This window comes from Etheostoma cragini, chromosome 19, assembly GCF_013103735.1.
Source record: "Etheostoma cragini isolate CJK2018 chromosome 19, CSU_Ecrag_1.0, whole genome shotgun sequence".
In the NCBI taxonomy this organism is placed as follows: Eukaryota; Metazoa; Chordata; class Actinopteri; order Perciformes; family Percidae; genus Etheostoma; species Etheostoma cragini.
The window spans coordinates 6,094,337-6,110,659 of NC_048425.1; the positions used below are offsets into that span (position 1 = coordinate 6,094,337).

The 16,323-nt window shown below is 39.8% G+C and overlaps 3 protein-coding genes across 3 annotated transcripts; 2 read left to right on the forward strand and 1 right to left on the reverse strand.

Moving 5' to 3' along the window:
- The first annotated feature begins 4,171 nt into the window (after positions 1–4,171).
- Positions 4,172–8,116, forward strand: homezb (homeobox and leucine zipper encoding b). The gene is made up of 2 exons (XM_034901078.1): positions 4,172–4,244; positions 6,163–8,116. Exon 2 carries the CDS (start codon positions 6,169–6,171, stop codon positions 7,774–7,776), a length of 1,608 nt encoding a protein of 535 aa, XP_034756969.1. The 5' UTR covers positions 4,172–4,244; positions 6,163–6,168; the 3' UTR covers positions 7,777–8,116.
- Positions 8,117–8,229: 113 nt separating this feature from the next.
- cideb (cell death inducing DFFA like effector b) lies at positions 8,230–12,123 on the reverse strand. The gene is made up of 5 exons (XM_034901081.1): positions 11,951–12,123; positions 11,441–11,555; positions 9,842–10,000; positions 9,468–9,658; positions 8,230–8,957 (listed from the first exon to the last, which is right to left on the reverse strand). Exons 1-5 carry the CDS (start codon positions 11,980–11,982, stop codon positions 8,816–8,818), a joined length of 639 nt encoding a protein of 212 aa, XP_034756972.1. The 5' UTR covers positions 11,983–12,123; the 3' UTR covers positions 8,230–8,815.
- A 1,382-nt stretch (positions 12,124–13,505) lies between these two features.
- On the forward strand, positions 13,506–15,176 carry LOC117934980 (adenosine receptor A3-like). The gene is made up of 2 exons (XM_034857013.1): positions 13,506–13,973; positions 14,136–15,176. The coding sequence occupies exons 1-2, from the start codon at positions 13,645–13,647 to the stop codon at positions 14,776–14,778; spliced, it is 972 nt and encodes a 323-aa protein (XP_034712904.1). The 5' UTR covers positions 13,506–13,644; the 3' UTR covers positions 14,779–15,176.
- The last annotated feature ends 1,147 nt before the right edge of the window (positions 15,177–16,323 follow it).

Consider the following 16,323-nt stretch of genomic DNA (forward strand, 5'->3'; position numbering starts at 1 on the left):
CGCTTTAGACACTGAATGTTACTTTTTTCATACAATCTACATAGTGTTCCAGGGGCCAGGAAGATGTAAGCTAGAGCAGCATGTCTCCAGCTTGTTGCCTGTCTGCTGTCTCATCATTCCAATGCAAGGCCCTTAGTTTGAGTTTTTATGCAAATACATAACTGTCTATTAACAGTATCTACAACATGTAGTTAGGCTCTATTATACTGTAAGCCTCACACACACATAACATTATAGCACTTAAGAGCAATTATAGCATTATAGCAAATGTCATAAATTATTTAGAAAGTACTAAATACGTATTCAGCAGCTGGGGCTAATTAGGAAATTTAACTTTTTTAAAGAAATTCAATCATTCCACCACTCTAAGTTTTGCACTTTAATAACTTGAGATTTGATATATTTAGTTTTCATTATCATCAATAAAAATGCTTCGAAAGTTGTTGTAGAATTTGTGTATGGACCAGTAAATGCTGAATGCTAGCGTACAGCACTATAGCACATACTGTATGGTTCAAACCAATGAAGTGTTGAATTAATAACAGAGGTGTTCAACATAAATATATATTATGCAGCCTTTATCATCCTTGGTTCTAGCTGCTCCTGATCAGTACCAAAGTTTGTGTGGGCTCATGTTAGCGACGTGCACATTCAAATTATTCAATGATTCATTACAGCCTTAAAATAAAGGGATCATTCCTTGGACGTTTTACGCCATGAGTATTGGGTAATTATGGATTCACTTCACATAGTGTCTGTAGCTACTCCACTTCAGGCTGTTTTATGTGTTGTTTCATTTTCTTATTGTCACATAGGGGTGAAAATAGCAAAATGTAAAAATCTAACTGCAGTTTTCAAATTCAGATGTTTCAACCAGTCAATAAAAACATTCCACATCTTAAAATTTTACTAGCTTTATTATAATCGGATCATTTGCAAAGTAAGTGCGGTACAAAGGAATAAATGTCCTTTCTGACAATTCAGATTTCATTTTTGTAATAACTACTATGTGATTACAATGGCACATTCACCACCAGTAGATGGAGACAAACACCTTAAACTGGCCGACAAAAAGGTAGAAACATTACAGTAAAAAAAGACACACATTAGAAGTAACTCCTAAAAAATAAGTTGAAGATGTTACATTGCTTCTAGTGTATAATATGTATTTTATACACTAAAACAATAACAGCATTGGCCTATATCTATTTAATTTGAGTTAAAAGCACTATTTTTATTTGACAGCAACTTGAAGCTTAGCAATGACATTTGTACTCATCCAATGAAAGCAGAATGTGCTATTACTGTAGATATTTGTGGCCATGAACTTCTTAGCTTTGTATAGTGATAAGCAATGATCAGCGCAGTCCCACCCACTACTGAAGCTCACAAACCACCTCTGTGATGCGGATACCACCAACAATTGCTCCACAGGAACAAGTGCTGTGAACAGAAGAGCTAGAGAAGCAATCCCGTCTGGTGTATCCATTGCTGGTGTTGTAGTAAACAATCCCACAGGGGCACTTCCATTGCTGGGGGATACTTTGGTCATTTTCCTTTGCTAGTTGAACAAAGGGGGCCAGGTCCCAGTTGTTGAGGCTCATCTTAATAGTAATTATTTCTTCCCTCTGGTGCTGTCCAATTCTGTTGAAGAAGGACAATGAGGAAGCAGCAAAATTCCAAAACACCTCCACCACTTCAGGTCGTGGTACAGCACAATCTCCATTTTTGCCGTAAGGTGTGATTGGTACTGAGAAAACCCTGCCTTTCTTCTGCTGCCCAAAACTATCTTCTGAACTGACTGATGCATCACAACAGTCATACTCTGTTGTGAGGGAGCTGAGCTGGTCACCGTCGTAGCACAGACCATAGACATTTCCATCCTTAAAGTTCTTTGCAGAATGTTTGTCACATAAGCCGATAGTCCAGTCAGAGTCTTGGGAAAGTCTGACCATCCACCTCTGAAAGTTAGGAACTGACTGGGCACTATGAATTAGAAGCGTAGCGGAGCATTCCCCCAGCCAACTACTGTAGAAAATCTTCCTTTGGTCTTTGGACAGTGACATGCCAGGGCCCAAAGTCTGTGGGTCAAAGATCAGGTTTGAACTTGTAGCATTGAGCTCCTGGTGGTTCTCTGGGTCAAGCAGAGTCAACAGGGATCCCAAGAAGTGGCCTGCTTGCTTTACCATTTTTTCGCCATTCTGTCTTATCTCCTGAACCAGTTTGTCCCGATCACTGCCAGGCTCCAGCCCTTTTCTCAGATCCACAGCCTTGGCCTTCTCCACATCCTGATGCACCTGAGAATACATCTGCAGGAATCTGAAGGTGTCCTTCTCTTTCTGTGCAGCTTGCATGCTGCTGTTGCTGGTTTTGATGGACACCATGCGGGCAGTAACTGAACTCTGGATACTGGTCAGGGCAATGTCACGCAGGTTAGTCACAGCCTCAATGAGACGCACACTGGAATGACCCAGCTTCTCTCTTTCACTCTTCTCCCACTTTTCCAGACTCACATTCTCATCATCAGTTTTCCCTAGTAAAGCCTGCTGCTCAGTCTTCAGCTTCTCCATGAGCTCTTTGTGGGCTGTGGAGAATGTCTTCATATTGTGTATGCGGTGCTGGTCTTCAATGGCGCAGGAAACACACACACAGGTCATGTCATCCAAGCAGAAGTACTCAAGGAGTTTGCCATGTTGGGGGCATTTAGTGGTCCCACATAAGGCCATAGGCTCAGTCAGAGGATGAGTCTGTAGTAACACAGGAGTGGTCAGGTGGGCCTGGAGGTGCTGGACGCACATGGAGATCTCACATTTCATGCAGGTCTTCCGTGCTGGTTTCCTGTCCTCCTCTGTACACATCTCGCAGAAAATAATGTGTAGGTCCTTTTGTAGATTGTCAGACATGTTTTTTTTTGTAGAAGCAGGGAGTCAGAAACAGGAAGTCCTGATTTGATTTCCCTTAAATATTATTCACGATTGAAAATCCTTAGTACCCTTCTTGTTCTTTGGTTGACTTTGTTTTGGCAGAGTAGTTGTTCATGTGCTTCTGGTTGCTCAGTTTCTGCTCTTATCTGCTCTGCCACAGCAGCACTGCCCAAAAGTTTCGAGTTCTGCAAAACCAAACATTCAGGGGGTGGCGCATGAATGTATTAAGAAAAGGGAGTGGAGTCATGCAGCTGGCAGCAGCCTTGAGCCTTCAGCCGTACTCTCTCGCAGTTTCATTTCCTGGGAAAGAAATTGTCTACAGTGTACTCATAAACTACTCTTTTATTGCAATATAGTGGTGTTACTTCCCCACCCTACTGATAATAAAAAAAGCATTCCTTATCTTTATCAAGATTAATAATCTACTACCGTCAGGGACGTGCACAGAAATTTTGGGCGAACACACTGACGACGCCCCTGAACGTTGCAGCGATCGAGAAGCACGGATGAGCAGCCATCAGCCGGACTTGACTTTAGCCCATATAGACCGTTACAGTCTATGCTTTAGACTGCAGCGATTACTGATGGACACTTCCTTTCTAGTGTGTGCATCCATTTATATAACCACACACACAGAAACAAAAGCCTATTTGTTTACATAACCCATCTACACAGCAGCCCTGTCTCTGCATCTCCTTTCTCCGACACTCTCACCTGAACATTGAAATAGTGTCCTGACCTGACACCCTGAAGCGATTGTTGCCACACCAAAACCATATTCATACAGAGACAAACATAATAGCACAGAAACACTTTGTCCCTGAAGTCTAAATAGTACAGAGCAGAGTGATATTATAGAGTCTTCTCTCTCTATGACTCTGGTACAAAGAACAGATATGCCTTGTTTACGTCATATATGAGTCACTTTTAATCCAGGCGTTAGCTACATAAACAACGTTATGGTACAGCTATATTTTTCTTTAAAACATTTTCAACTAAAAATTAACATATGGTAACATTGTTGAAGTTGGGATTTGCAGGGCCTATAACGTTAGTTCAGCCTCAACAGCTCCGGTTCTAAGCAATTGTTCCCATTCAATTGCTCTATTGATGTTTTAGAAAATGCTTATATAAAGGTCTAGCCCATAGACATAATATAATATTATATTATGTCTATGGTCTAGCCTAGATCTAGAAAAGATCGACTTCAGTGGTAGGAGATAGCTAGCTAGCTTTTCGCGGGTGCGCTAAATATTGCCATGGTAACGGTTCAGGAGAAACATCCCGTCATACTTGCAAGACATTTCTGTGTGCTTGAAGGTAGGAATACCAAACCATTAATTAACTGAGTTTAGTAGCTAGCTAATAATGTCGGTGTTTTCTTGATACTGGTTACCTGCCACGATAAAGATAAACAATTTTAGGTAAAGAAAACCTCGCTAGTAGTCCTACTGTTAAGCTAACATAGCAAGCTAACGCTAGCTAGCTTACTATCTGACTTAACGCTACGTTATGTGCTAACCAGTGACATAGCGAGCTAGAAACAGTGTTTTATGTCTAGCTAACAAACTGACAAATATTGTAATGAAAGAAGCACTTCGATCCCAATCGATCAATGATGGAATCGATGATTTGTAACCTCACTGTAAATTGCTGCAGCCTCCGTGACGTTAGACTAATGAAAATGCTAATGTAGCTAGCGTTAAAGCAGGTCAAATGGATTTTTTTTGGTTTTTTTAAATCACAGTATATGTTATTTTATATTGTATATGTATCATGCACATTTTCCTAAAAGTTCAGCAGTGGCACTTTATAAATAAAACTTGATAGATCTGTCTATTTTCGGCTTAAATCGACACCTGGTTTAAGATTAAGGACTAAGGCTGAATCCCATTTCCCCGTCTTACCCCTACCCCTTGGCCCTTACCCCTACCCCTTGGCCCTTGAAACCAAGGGGTAGGGGTAAGGGGTGAAAACATACCCCTATGAAATGGGACACCACTTGGTGACATCACCATACAGTACTGATCACAAACTTCCAAGATGCCGTCTCTGTCTGTTGATTGTGTGTGTTTGGACAACAGTGTGTGTTATATATTTTATAGTTATTTTAGGTTCACTTTGGTAGTGCAAAGTTCTTATCTGTGTAGTACTTAGGTCTGTCTGCAATACAAATGTGTATACACATGCATCATGTGTACATGTACATACATATACACCCTGTATACATGGTGTGTTGTATATCTGTTTCAGTTACCGTTTTGAATGTCATTGATGTTCACAAAAACATTTTGTTGACAAATATCTGTCTTTATTGGTGAGAAATTGAACATAACAGGCAAAAACGTTACATAAAATTATGTTACAGAACCATTATCAACTATAAGAACCATAACTAACAAGTCGCACACATAAAAAGGCTTCATATGTGTAAAACTAAAAAATACACACAAGACCACAAACAAACAAATTAACTACAGCTGTTCTGATATTCCAGACCAGTCTGAAGCCTTTTGGCCAGTAACCCCCCCCCCCCCCCCCCCTCACATTTCATCAGTATCCAATATCAAAACCAACAACAATATACAAGAGCATGAACAATGAACAGGAATTAATTACAAATTATTACAATAATACAGTAGGCTACCAATGCAATAATGAATGGTTACAACATGAACATATGAATTAGGAAACGTCTGCTTGGTTTAGCATTGCAAGCTAGCGATTTTTAAAAAGTTTCAGTTTGGAACATGGTTGCAAGTATATATGCACAGGACTGCATAGACCACAAAACAAGACTGTCGTAACCTTTTAATCAATTATTTAAAGCTGAAAGTACTTACATTTATGTGTCTCTCTGGTCGATGGGCAGCCATTGATGCCTGTGTGTTTTCAAGTGAGGTCGCGTCCACACTAGGTTCCAAGGGCTATACAGCCCTTGGTCAATCCCCTTCCCCTAGGCCGTAATAGGTATTGGTACAGCACTAGGTCCCGCGTGAACGCGCAAAAGCTAGGGGAAGGGGTAAGGGGAAGGGGTAAGGGGAAGGATTGGGATTAAACCTTGATACGTGGTGCGGGGTCCTGGTGCACCATAGCCAGAAATATTACAGAAGAAAGGACATCTACCAATTTATACATGGTAAATAAAAATCTGACAGGGGACGAATTTAGATCTTCTCATTGTATCTGCTTTTTTTATTTTGTTAATGAATACATTTGTACCCTTTCTGTTTTGCAGGAGTTAATGCCACAGATAAAAACGATGAGGCAAAAAGCTGGAATCCCCTGGCTTGTAAAAGAAACACCCAACGCTCCTGGTAAATCTTCATCAGAAATGAACGTTGCCCCGATGGCTTTCAATTTGAACCAGAGCAGTGCGGTGTGTCTCCCCCTGGTCACTGACGGTCAGAGGCTTATATGGGTGCACTCAAGCGAGATCAACCTACAGCTGGACGGTGCAGCAGAGCTAAACAAAGCCTTTGACCGATTTCCATACCTGACGGAGAAAATGACAGCTGCACTGGCGCAGCGCTGCTCCCTGCACCCAGACCAGGTGAGGGTTTGGTTCATGGTACAAAGGCTCCATTATGGCATCAGCTGGGACTATAAAGACATACCCAAGGTTAAGAGGAAGATCCTGTCAAGTCGGGGAAGGGCACAGGAAAAGCTGCAAAACAGCATGGGGAAGGAGGTAAAAGAGGATAAAGGAGAGAATAAGATATGCAAAAGAGAGGTAAAAGAGCCAGGTGGGAAGAAGGCAGGTGAGGTTAGGGAGGAACAGAGTGCAAGTGAGGGAAGGATGATGGGAGAAAATGTGAGGGATAATGAGCGATTGGAGAGGAAAGCAAAGCAGGTGAAACCAATGAAGAAAGAGAATAGAAAAGTAAGAGAAGACATAGGGAATACTCAGAAGAAGAGGAAAAGGAGGACAGTGACAGACACAATGGGAAAGAAGAGAATGACGCAATGGGAAGAGGGTGTTGTGGAGAGAGCAGTGGAAGAAGAAATACGAAGTGATGAAGATGAGAGGGAGTGGCAAATAATCGCTCCACCCGAGACAACACTTTTCACCAGAAAGAAAAAGAAGTCAAAAGCAAAGAAAAGATTACTGTCAGTCCAAGAGTGGCCTCCCCTAAAGAGCGTTGTTGTGCAAGATAAGCCGCTGGATGCAAGTCCTCTGCTCAGTCCTTCTTCTCAAACTCAGGCCTTTGACATGCCTCTTCTCACTGATAACCAGACAGAACTGCTGGTAAGAGGTGACGCTGTTCCCCCGTCCACCTCAAATATTCACTTGATCCCTGTGAAAAGCGACGTTGAGGGTGAAACAGAAAGGCAGACAAATGCAGCAGAGACATCCATCCCCAATGATGCCGGCCCTGATGTTGGCAAACTGAAGGAGTTCATGGAAGTACTCAACAATCTCGTTGTTGCAGAGGGTCCATCCAACATCGCCCAATTGGTGGATTGTCATGAGATAGACCCATACAGACTTGCCACTCGGCTCCGCAGCCATAAAAAGACGCAAACCCAGATGGCGATGATGAAGGTGGCTTTCTTGCACTGCCAGTATCCAGAAAAAGATGAATATAGCCGACTGGCCAACGCAATTGACATTCCCCGCTACAGGTTGACTCAGTGGTTCAGTGACATGCGCTATTACATCAAGAAAGGAAGGCCACGCTGGATGAATAAGGAGCAGCACAGCCAGGCACTAGACAACATCTGGCACCGGCAGTGCCTGAATGCACTATTAAAGACACAGTCACAAATGGCGGGCAGTGTGTGCAGCTATAAAGCAACCTGTGAGATGAAGCTTGACACGAGTGGAAGCGTGCCGGTGCTCCCAGAGTAGAAATAATGACACAGCCTCTGTACATAGTATCCCTCTGGGGGCAATGAAGATGAATCATCTCTTCACATTTGGAAATATGCATCAGATGCAGTTGTAATTTGTAATTTGTGTGTTGATGTTTTGAACTTTCAGACAGATGTTTGATAGAAGGTTGCCAAGTTAAGACACATTCTTATAAATTTTCCTCCTCTTACATGTTGTTTTACCGTTTTGTGATTATGTGTGGTTAACATGTATCTTTATCTGTAGTTGTTCCAAAAGATACTCATTTGCAATGTAGATGCATTTTGACTTTGATAAGTCACTTTCTGATGTGCAAGTTTTTATTGTCATTCAAATAAAACACCATGGTTCAAACATAACTCATCTTGTGATTGGTTACCTCAAAACATTCATAAACTACAAAATGAATGAAAACCTTTTTCTCATTGGTAATTATTTTTTTATTTTTTTAAGTCTGTGGCATTTCAGATCAAGATAACATCCACAGTGGCTGTAATATCAGAGCAGATTGAAACAAGTTTACCTGCCAGCACATAATCCACACTAAATTAACAATAAAACATAATTCTAGGATATTATGTAAAATATATTGCACAAATAAAATAGAAAAACTACATGAATACATATGACTCTTATGTATCCAGCTAGGTCGCTAAGCTTCCTCTTTTGTTACTAAAAACAGTTTCTGACACTTAAATCATTAAATATTCTCTTTGTCTGTTACAATCTGTTTATAACTTGAAGTATAGTCAAAATATTGAAGGGTGAAGAAGAACATGATACACAGTCAGACAATCACTCATAAGACTTATAAGGGTTTGCTTAATATTATCTTAACAGATGGTCATGTTAAAAAAGTGGTTTATTTTCTCCATCTTAAGGCGGCAAACAGCAGAACATTAAACAATTTAATAACTACCCAATAGATTTCTCAATTATGGGAGTAGATTCAAAAGATCTCAGGCTGGCCTACCAATCCCTATTAAGTCAACCATGATATCAGATGTTACCATTAAATATGTCTCTCTTGGCTCCATCAGTTCCAGCTGGCTGTGTACTCTGTCCTCTGTGGCTGCCAAAGCTCAGCACCTTCGATAACGCGGCGGATCATGGAGGCAGAAGCAATAAGCAGGTGGCCAGCGGCGTGCAGGAGGGTGGAGGCTACACGCAGGGCTTCTCTAAAAAAATAAAAGAGATAAAGTGGTGTAAGTATGATTTTGTATTGATTCTTTGCTGCAAGGTTTTTTAACTATGGCCTTGTGCACTAAATATTGTCTTTGAAAAAGTTGCCTTCTCATCCAAGAAAAACTAGAATTTCTTGAATCATCTTTTTAGATAGAAAATTAAGGTTAGATTGAGAAATACATACATAAAGACAATGATGGTAAGTAGGCCTACATTTGCTCAAGTACAATTTTGAGGTACTTCCCTTTCAAGGGGGCTTAAAAAATACCATGTGTTATTAGGATTAAACCAGTGGTTCCCAAACAATTTGGTCTGTGACATAAATTAGTGTCTATTAATGCGGTAGGCTATTTCTGCAGTGTTGCGTTAGTACTTTTACTTCTACCCCTGAAAGGATGTAGTAAACAAGCTACAACAACAATACATGTCTGAAAGAAGCAGATGTTATTTTTTTAAGTGGTGTCTTTATTTACTTTCTTGGAACCCCCTGCCCCTGGGCTTACCTGAGGACTTTCTTGGGCCCCAGACACTGAAAGTTAGCGCTCACAGAGTACAGGCCTTGAAATGTGGCCTTCACACTCAGGGAGCCAAAGACGTCCTTTGGGCTCATCCTGTACAGGTCAAAGGTGACTCGAGCTATGTCTTTTCCGGTCCGAGGCTTGTCGTGGTCCTGAGATTTGTACACAACTGCACCCTGGGGGATCAGAGACAACCGTCAGATAAATGAGTAAACAGTGATGTAAACAGTGATGCATATAGTGAAATAATAGGGTATCATGTAAACATAGAAAGCATGCTCCAAACCAGAAATGCATATGGTATGCATATTGTATATGATATTGAGTAAATAACTATAGGCTATTTTGGCCAAACAAACCGGTTGGGGTCTCCATGTCGTTCCAGGCTCCAGAGCCATGAGAATGGTGTTGTCAGGCAGGGTCATGAGGAACTCATCGGAGTCTACCTCTGTACCGTCCTCCTCACAAACCAGAGACAGAGACTCTCCAGACAGGGACAGCAGCAAAGCCTGGCATACCTACACAGCACAGATCCACATTGCTCTGGATTAATGTGCACTTGAGAAAAAAAGCTTTAATATTGTAAATAGTATACCTTCTCCTGTCTTGTAATACAAATGTACTGCATATGACAAGAAATGAGCTTTCATCCAGTCACAACAGTGATACAAATTTCAGACACAAGCATTTGATCAGCCTTTACTCAACCAGGACAGCGTATTCTCATGGAAATATGAGGATGTTTATAGCAATCTGGTAGTCAGATGAAAACATATTCATGTTATCAGTGGTGGAATGGTACTCAAGTACTGTACCTAAGTACAAATGTTGAGGTACTTGTACTTTACTTGAGTCTTTTCTTTTCATACCACTTTCTAGTTCTACTCTGCCACATTTCAGAGTGAAATATTATACCTCTTTACTCCACTACATTATTCTGACAGCTTTAGTTACTAGTTACATTACAAATTCAGATTTTTGCACATATAACACATAGTTTATGAGACACAAAGTTTTGTTACAAATTAAACTATCCACATAATATATACGCCTACAGCTGAAATGCTTAGAACACAACTGTTTGGATTGATTTTTCTAGTTTCAACAATGTGAAGATTGTTCTGTTTTTTTTTGAATTATCTTACATCAACGTCAACAGAAGTGACCATGAAGTAACTCATAGTGCACCTTTAAGTACATTTTTCTAATGATTCTTGCATACTTTTACTTAAGTTACATTTCCAACGCAGGACTTTTTCTTGCAACAGAGTATTTTTACAGTGTGATATTAGCACTTGTACAGGATCTGAACACTTCCTTCACCCCTTCAATCCAATTGGAACAATTTTAAATTAGCCAAAGGCAGTGGTGGCCTAGAGGTTAGAGAAGAGCGCGCGTAACTGGGAGGCTGTTGGTTCAATACTCAGACTAACAGGATAAAATCTGGATGTGTTTGTCCCTCCTACATTAGAACCACTGAGGTGCCCTTGAGCAAGGCTCTTATCCCCAGCCACTCCAGTGGAGCTGCTCATTGGCCAGCAGATCAGACTGTGGTTGTAGTGTGCACCTTCCAGGTATAAATCTGCTAAACCAAATAAATAAAGGTTAAATAAAAAAAAGAATATGGTTAGCCAATCTTATCCTTATAGCACTGTTAGTGCAGCCCATGATATGATCACATATTGTATCTAACATAGGATTTTAAACAAGAGGATGTTGTTACACTGATTTCTGACTTGTTTTAGTGATTATTTAAGTTTTCTACTTCATTCTTAATAAACGGATAATGTTTGCCTTTTAGTTTAGTTTTATATATTCATCATACTGTTCTTTTTTAACCTTTTTTCTTTGAATTTATTAATTTAGTAATTTTTATAACATTAATTATATTACATATTCTGCACGCAGCATTACCCTGTAATTCCTTTCCATTACGTATCTTTTACAGACGCTCTCACCCGCTCTCTCAGCTCCTCCAGGGTCCCGGCTGTGATGCCCTTCCTGGTCTCCCTGTTGTGACAGCACACTCTGAAGGGACGCTGTGGTGGAGACCACACTCGCTTGGTCACAGATCTGAGGAAAGATTATACGTATTATTAATAACACTAACAATGATTCTGTTCTATTCAAGTGTCCCACTAAGCCATGACAGAGTAGCAGTGAGCCGGCTTGCACAATACTAGGAGCTTGAAACTGAAGCCAATAAATGGATCGTTAATTCTATTATTTCCACGTTGTTTTCCCCCTGTGACATGTCACAATGGCCAACACTTTAAAATGTCGTTATACAATTTAGCTCAAAATTACATTTGGTTCAAATTGATTGCGTTAATTACTTTTACGTGTAGCTTTTTTTCACGTTGGGGGCTCTAACAGCCACACAGTGTTGTTTGGATTGTTGATCAAGCAAAAGGATCAAAAGCAAATCAATATAATATCAACAGGCCAAAAGTAATTCCCACTCTTACTTGATAAATGAAGATGTTGTGTCCATGCTCATCCGTTTCTTGTGGTCTTTTGTCACCAACTTATTTTTTCGTATGATGTTTTGGATGTAACAAATGGTGATAACATCAGTACTGCTGGTTTTTGACCCGGCAGCTGGACTTTGCCCCAAACCTGGTGATAACTCAGACACAGAATAGCACAAGGCAAAGTTCATCTCGACTGTGTGTGTATGTGAAAGACATCCTTTAGTTATTATTACCTATGGCCTGATTGGATATTTGAGGTTGATAGCAATATTGACATTTGCAAAATAAAAAAATAACTAGATTTAAAAAATCTGTATGTCATGTGTCCATAAGAACCAATTAACAGTTTTGGACTCCTTATATTTGTTATTGTTTTATGTACAGCAATTTCTTGTTCCTTATTGGCTGACACATACAACCCTCTATAAGTGAAACTATATGAGCTAACATATGTATTGTCCCAGGCAGGGACGTCACTAGGATTGAAAGACAGGGGGGCTTAGCCCCCAGGCTATGAACAACGTTACCTTGTAAAATCTCACTATCAAACGTTACTCCAACATTAGCTTTTAGATACATCAAAGCTGCATGGGGGGAACTTACTTAGGCCAGACTGTGCTCCTGCTGAATTCTTCTGTAGGCTATAAATTAAACCTGCAGTAAAGTAATACCATACCTCATTGCTCTCTCTAGTTGATAAGTTGCTGATTATTTAATTACACTAATTAAGGTTACTGCTCGGTAGATTCAGGAGGGGCAAAAGTGAACCTGTCATTAAGAATACAAGACAAACTATTCCTGATTACACTGTTTTTGAGATTGTTAAGAGTCGGAATTGAAATTACAATCAAAATGTGTTACTTGCACAGCCACTGCAGCCGCCAGCACAAAGACAACACACCACATGTGTGACGGAAATAAATTAAGAGTATTTTTAAAGTTTAGATCAGGATCAGGGTGAGAAGCGGGAGCTTGTACACAGAGACTGTATCCAATGCTTCTAAAAAAACAAACTATGTGTTACATTGATACAAATATGATATGCAATGTCTGGGATTACTGATTGGTAAGAGCAGCATGATAGACAACTGCAGCACACAATGCCAGTAGGTGTACTTAAAAAAAACTCAACTAATACCACTTTAGTAGTGTGAATGTGGTTTTGGTTAATTGAACTTTTGGGCTCCAGTGTGGTAGCTTCAGAAACATTTCCATCAATAATCACGAAACTTAAAATTTCAGTGCAGAAAGCAGCTGAGATGTCTCAAAGCTGCTTATGTGAACTGATAAGAACGCACGTCTTCACAACTGTAATGCAAGTTTTTCTCTGTAAACAAGTCATATTTAAGTCACACTTCCTCTCAACTGCAAAATATTGAGGGCTATTTTGGTCATCCACATAATAAATTGCAACAGCATACATGTTTATTATTGTTTCCAGACATGGCACAGCATTAAACGTGTAATTCCACTCTACAATCACATGCACCCCCTGCAAAAAATCCACATAGCATCCAAAAATATTATCTTACCATCATCACAACTTTGAAAAACAAAGCGAGTAGGCAGTGACTTCCGTAATAATGATGACATAAAGGCTCAGGCACAGCATAGCATAAAAAGGCTCAGACTCCCATTAAGACACGTTACACCATTCCCCACCAAACATTAGCCAAAAGGAAAGCACAATGGCTGTGGAAGTAGTCATCTGCACATTGGTTGAGGTGCTTATTGCTGTTGGCTGCTGTCTTGGTAACGTATTGGTTATTTTGGCAGTGTGGACCAGTAAAAGCATTCAACAGCCCACCTTCTGCCTTGTTGTCAGTCTGGCCGTGGCTGACTTTATGGTTGGCTGTGTGAGCATACCGCTGGCTGTGGTAATTGACGGACACATGAAGACTTCTTACTACGGCTGTCTTTTCGTCAGCTGTGTAACCATCCTGTTTACCCTAGTCTCAGCTTTGTCTCTCGCAACTATTGCTGTGGACCGCTTCCTCCGGGTGTATGTCCCCCTCAGGTAATACCTTTTTGGGATGGTTTATTTTGCAGAGAAAAGTCAAATAGTCCTGCCATAAAAAGGCACTCATTTTCTGTACATCCCTACAATGAGTTAATGATGGATAGTGTGCATTTTAAATTCATAATTAAATGTATCAATAATTAGTGTTTTTCTGTTTAGGTACAAAAGGACTGTGACACAGAGACGTTGCTGGCTTGTTGTAACAGTATGTTGGCTTGTTGCAATACCACCGAGTTTTGCTCCCATGCTTGGATGGTGTAACCATGAAACCTGGTCTAAGTCCGTTAACTCTACTGTTGTTTGCAGGTTTATAGATGTGATCCCCATGTCATACCTGGTTTACTTTAGATTCTTTCTTGGCTACCTGATACCTCTGTTGGTGATGACTGTATTGTACGGCTACATTTTCTGGACAATCCGAGGAAAACTTCAAGAGAAACCAGGCAACGGTGCCCAAACACGGTCTCAGATCCACCTAAAGAAAGAAAAACAGATGGCTAGATACATGCTTTTGGTCTTGGCTCTGTTTGCCCTGTCCTGGCTCCCACTACACATCATGAACTGCATGTTACACTTTGGTGGGCCAGATTCTATACCAGTAAAGGCTTTCCACGTTGGCATCCTGTTTTCTCACGCAAACTCAGCTGTAAACCCATTTGTGTATGCGTTCAAAATACAAAATATCAAGATAACCTACCTGAAGCTATGGAGACGATATATTGCACGTGGAGAAGAACTTCAAGGATGTCAGAGACCCCAGTCGATTAAAAACAATCTCAACAGGGTGGCCAACGATGAGTGAAAGAAGAGTTTTGTATGTTTGCTTCTTTGTTCTTAAAGTTCAGGTTTTGTCTGTTGAATTGTAAAACATTGTAAAATATATTACATTAGATGTGGGTGAACATGGGTGATTGTTGCAAATAACTGTCAAGGAAAGGACAACTGTCACTGTACAACAAGCTTTTTCTGTCTGTTTCATATCACTGTTGTGCTTCTGGTTGTATTGAAGTTTCAGTTCTTTATGTCAATTTCACAAGAAGCACACACTGTGTTTCGAAATAACCTTATCTGTTTTTGCAAACTATTTTAACTTTTATGACAATAGAAAAAAAATTGTGACATCTTAAGCATTATTGTCATTGTCATCATTTCTTTGGGAACATTCATTTAATGGCATGTAACTCTTTAAACCTGACTAGAAAAATATATGATGTCTGTAGTCAAACAGCCCTGTAAGATAACAATTTAGAAATTCAGAGACAGTTGGGAGCTATAGTGTAATTTCTTTCATTTAATGACATCTTATTAAAAGTGTTCCCCTACTGAAAAGGAAGTGAGAATAATTTCACATTACAACAAAATTGCACAAATAGTGCATCCAAACACAACAACATCACAATATACAAGAGTCAAAGAGTTGAGTCAACTAATTTGGACAACATTCAAACCTTACGAGTATCACGCAGGTTACATTAATTGCAGAGCTGTTCTATTTGATGGCATTACTTTGCACAGATGTTTATATTTTTCTGCTTAATGTCATCAATATGTGACCAACTACCAGTTGTAATTCTACACAAAAACAATAAAAATAATATCCCGTAGAGATGTTTCTTTTTTTGTACCAGTTCATAAAAACTGATGTATTTTTAACAAGCAATCCCAAGAGTAATCTGGCTCAATGTAATGGAAAATTAAAAAATCTGCAATACTTGTTGCTTACAGTCTTTCTTGTAACTCTGCGGTTTCTGCTGTCATTCAAATGTTCCAGACCGACTGCCAGGATGTTCTAATGTATCCATGCACATTTGATACTGCTCACACCTTGATCTCACACCTAATGTGTTAACCACAGAGCTGGTTCAAAACCCCCCACATCAGAATATCACCCGGCCATATGTCATCAGTGATAAAAATGTTTTTCCTAACATTGTGACAAAAGTGACATTGGGTTTCGGTTTGCATTGCAATTTTGTTTTGTTTTTAGTTGTAATGTTTTTTTATGAAGAGATATTTATTTATAATGTTTTATAAACTAATATTTAAAGTGTATACACCAGTATGGAGTGTGGCAGTGAAAAACTGATTTGACAGGTGCATCGATTTAATTCCCTGGGAACTCAACTGACTCTAATACTTCTAAGGGATGGATAGATATTACAACAACATTGTTATCTTACAATATTAAACCATTTAGGCTATTATATTCCCATTGCAGGAAAATTAAAATTTCATTTGGGGTGAGTAAAGTATCTATCTATCTATCTATCTATCTATCTATCTATCTATCTATTAAACTCGGTGTTCTTGCTTTTAGCCTTTTCTCTGGGCCATTATCTTAGTTGTT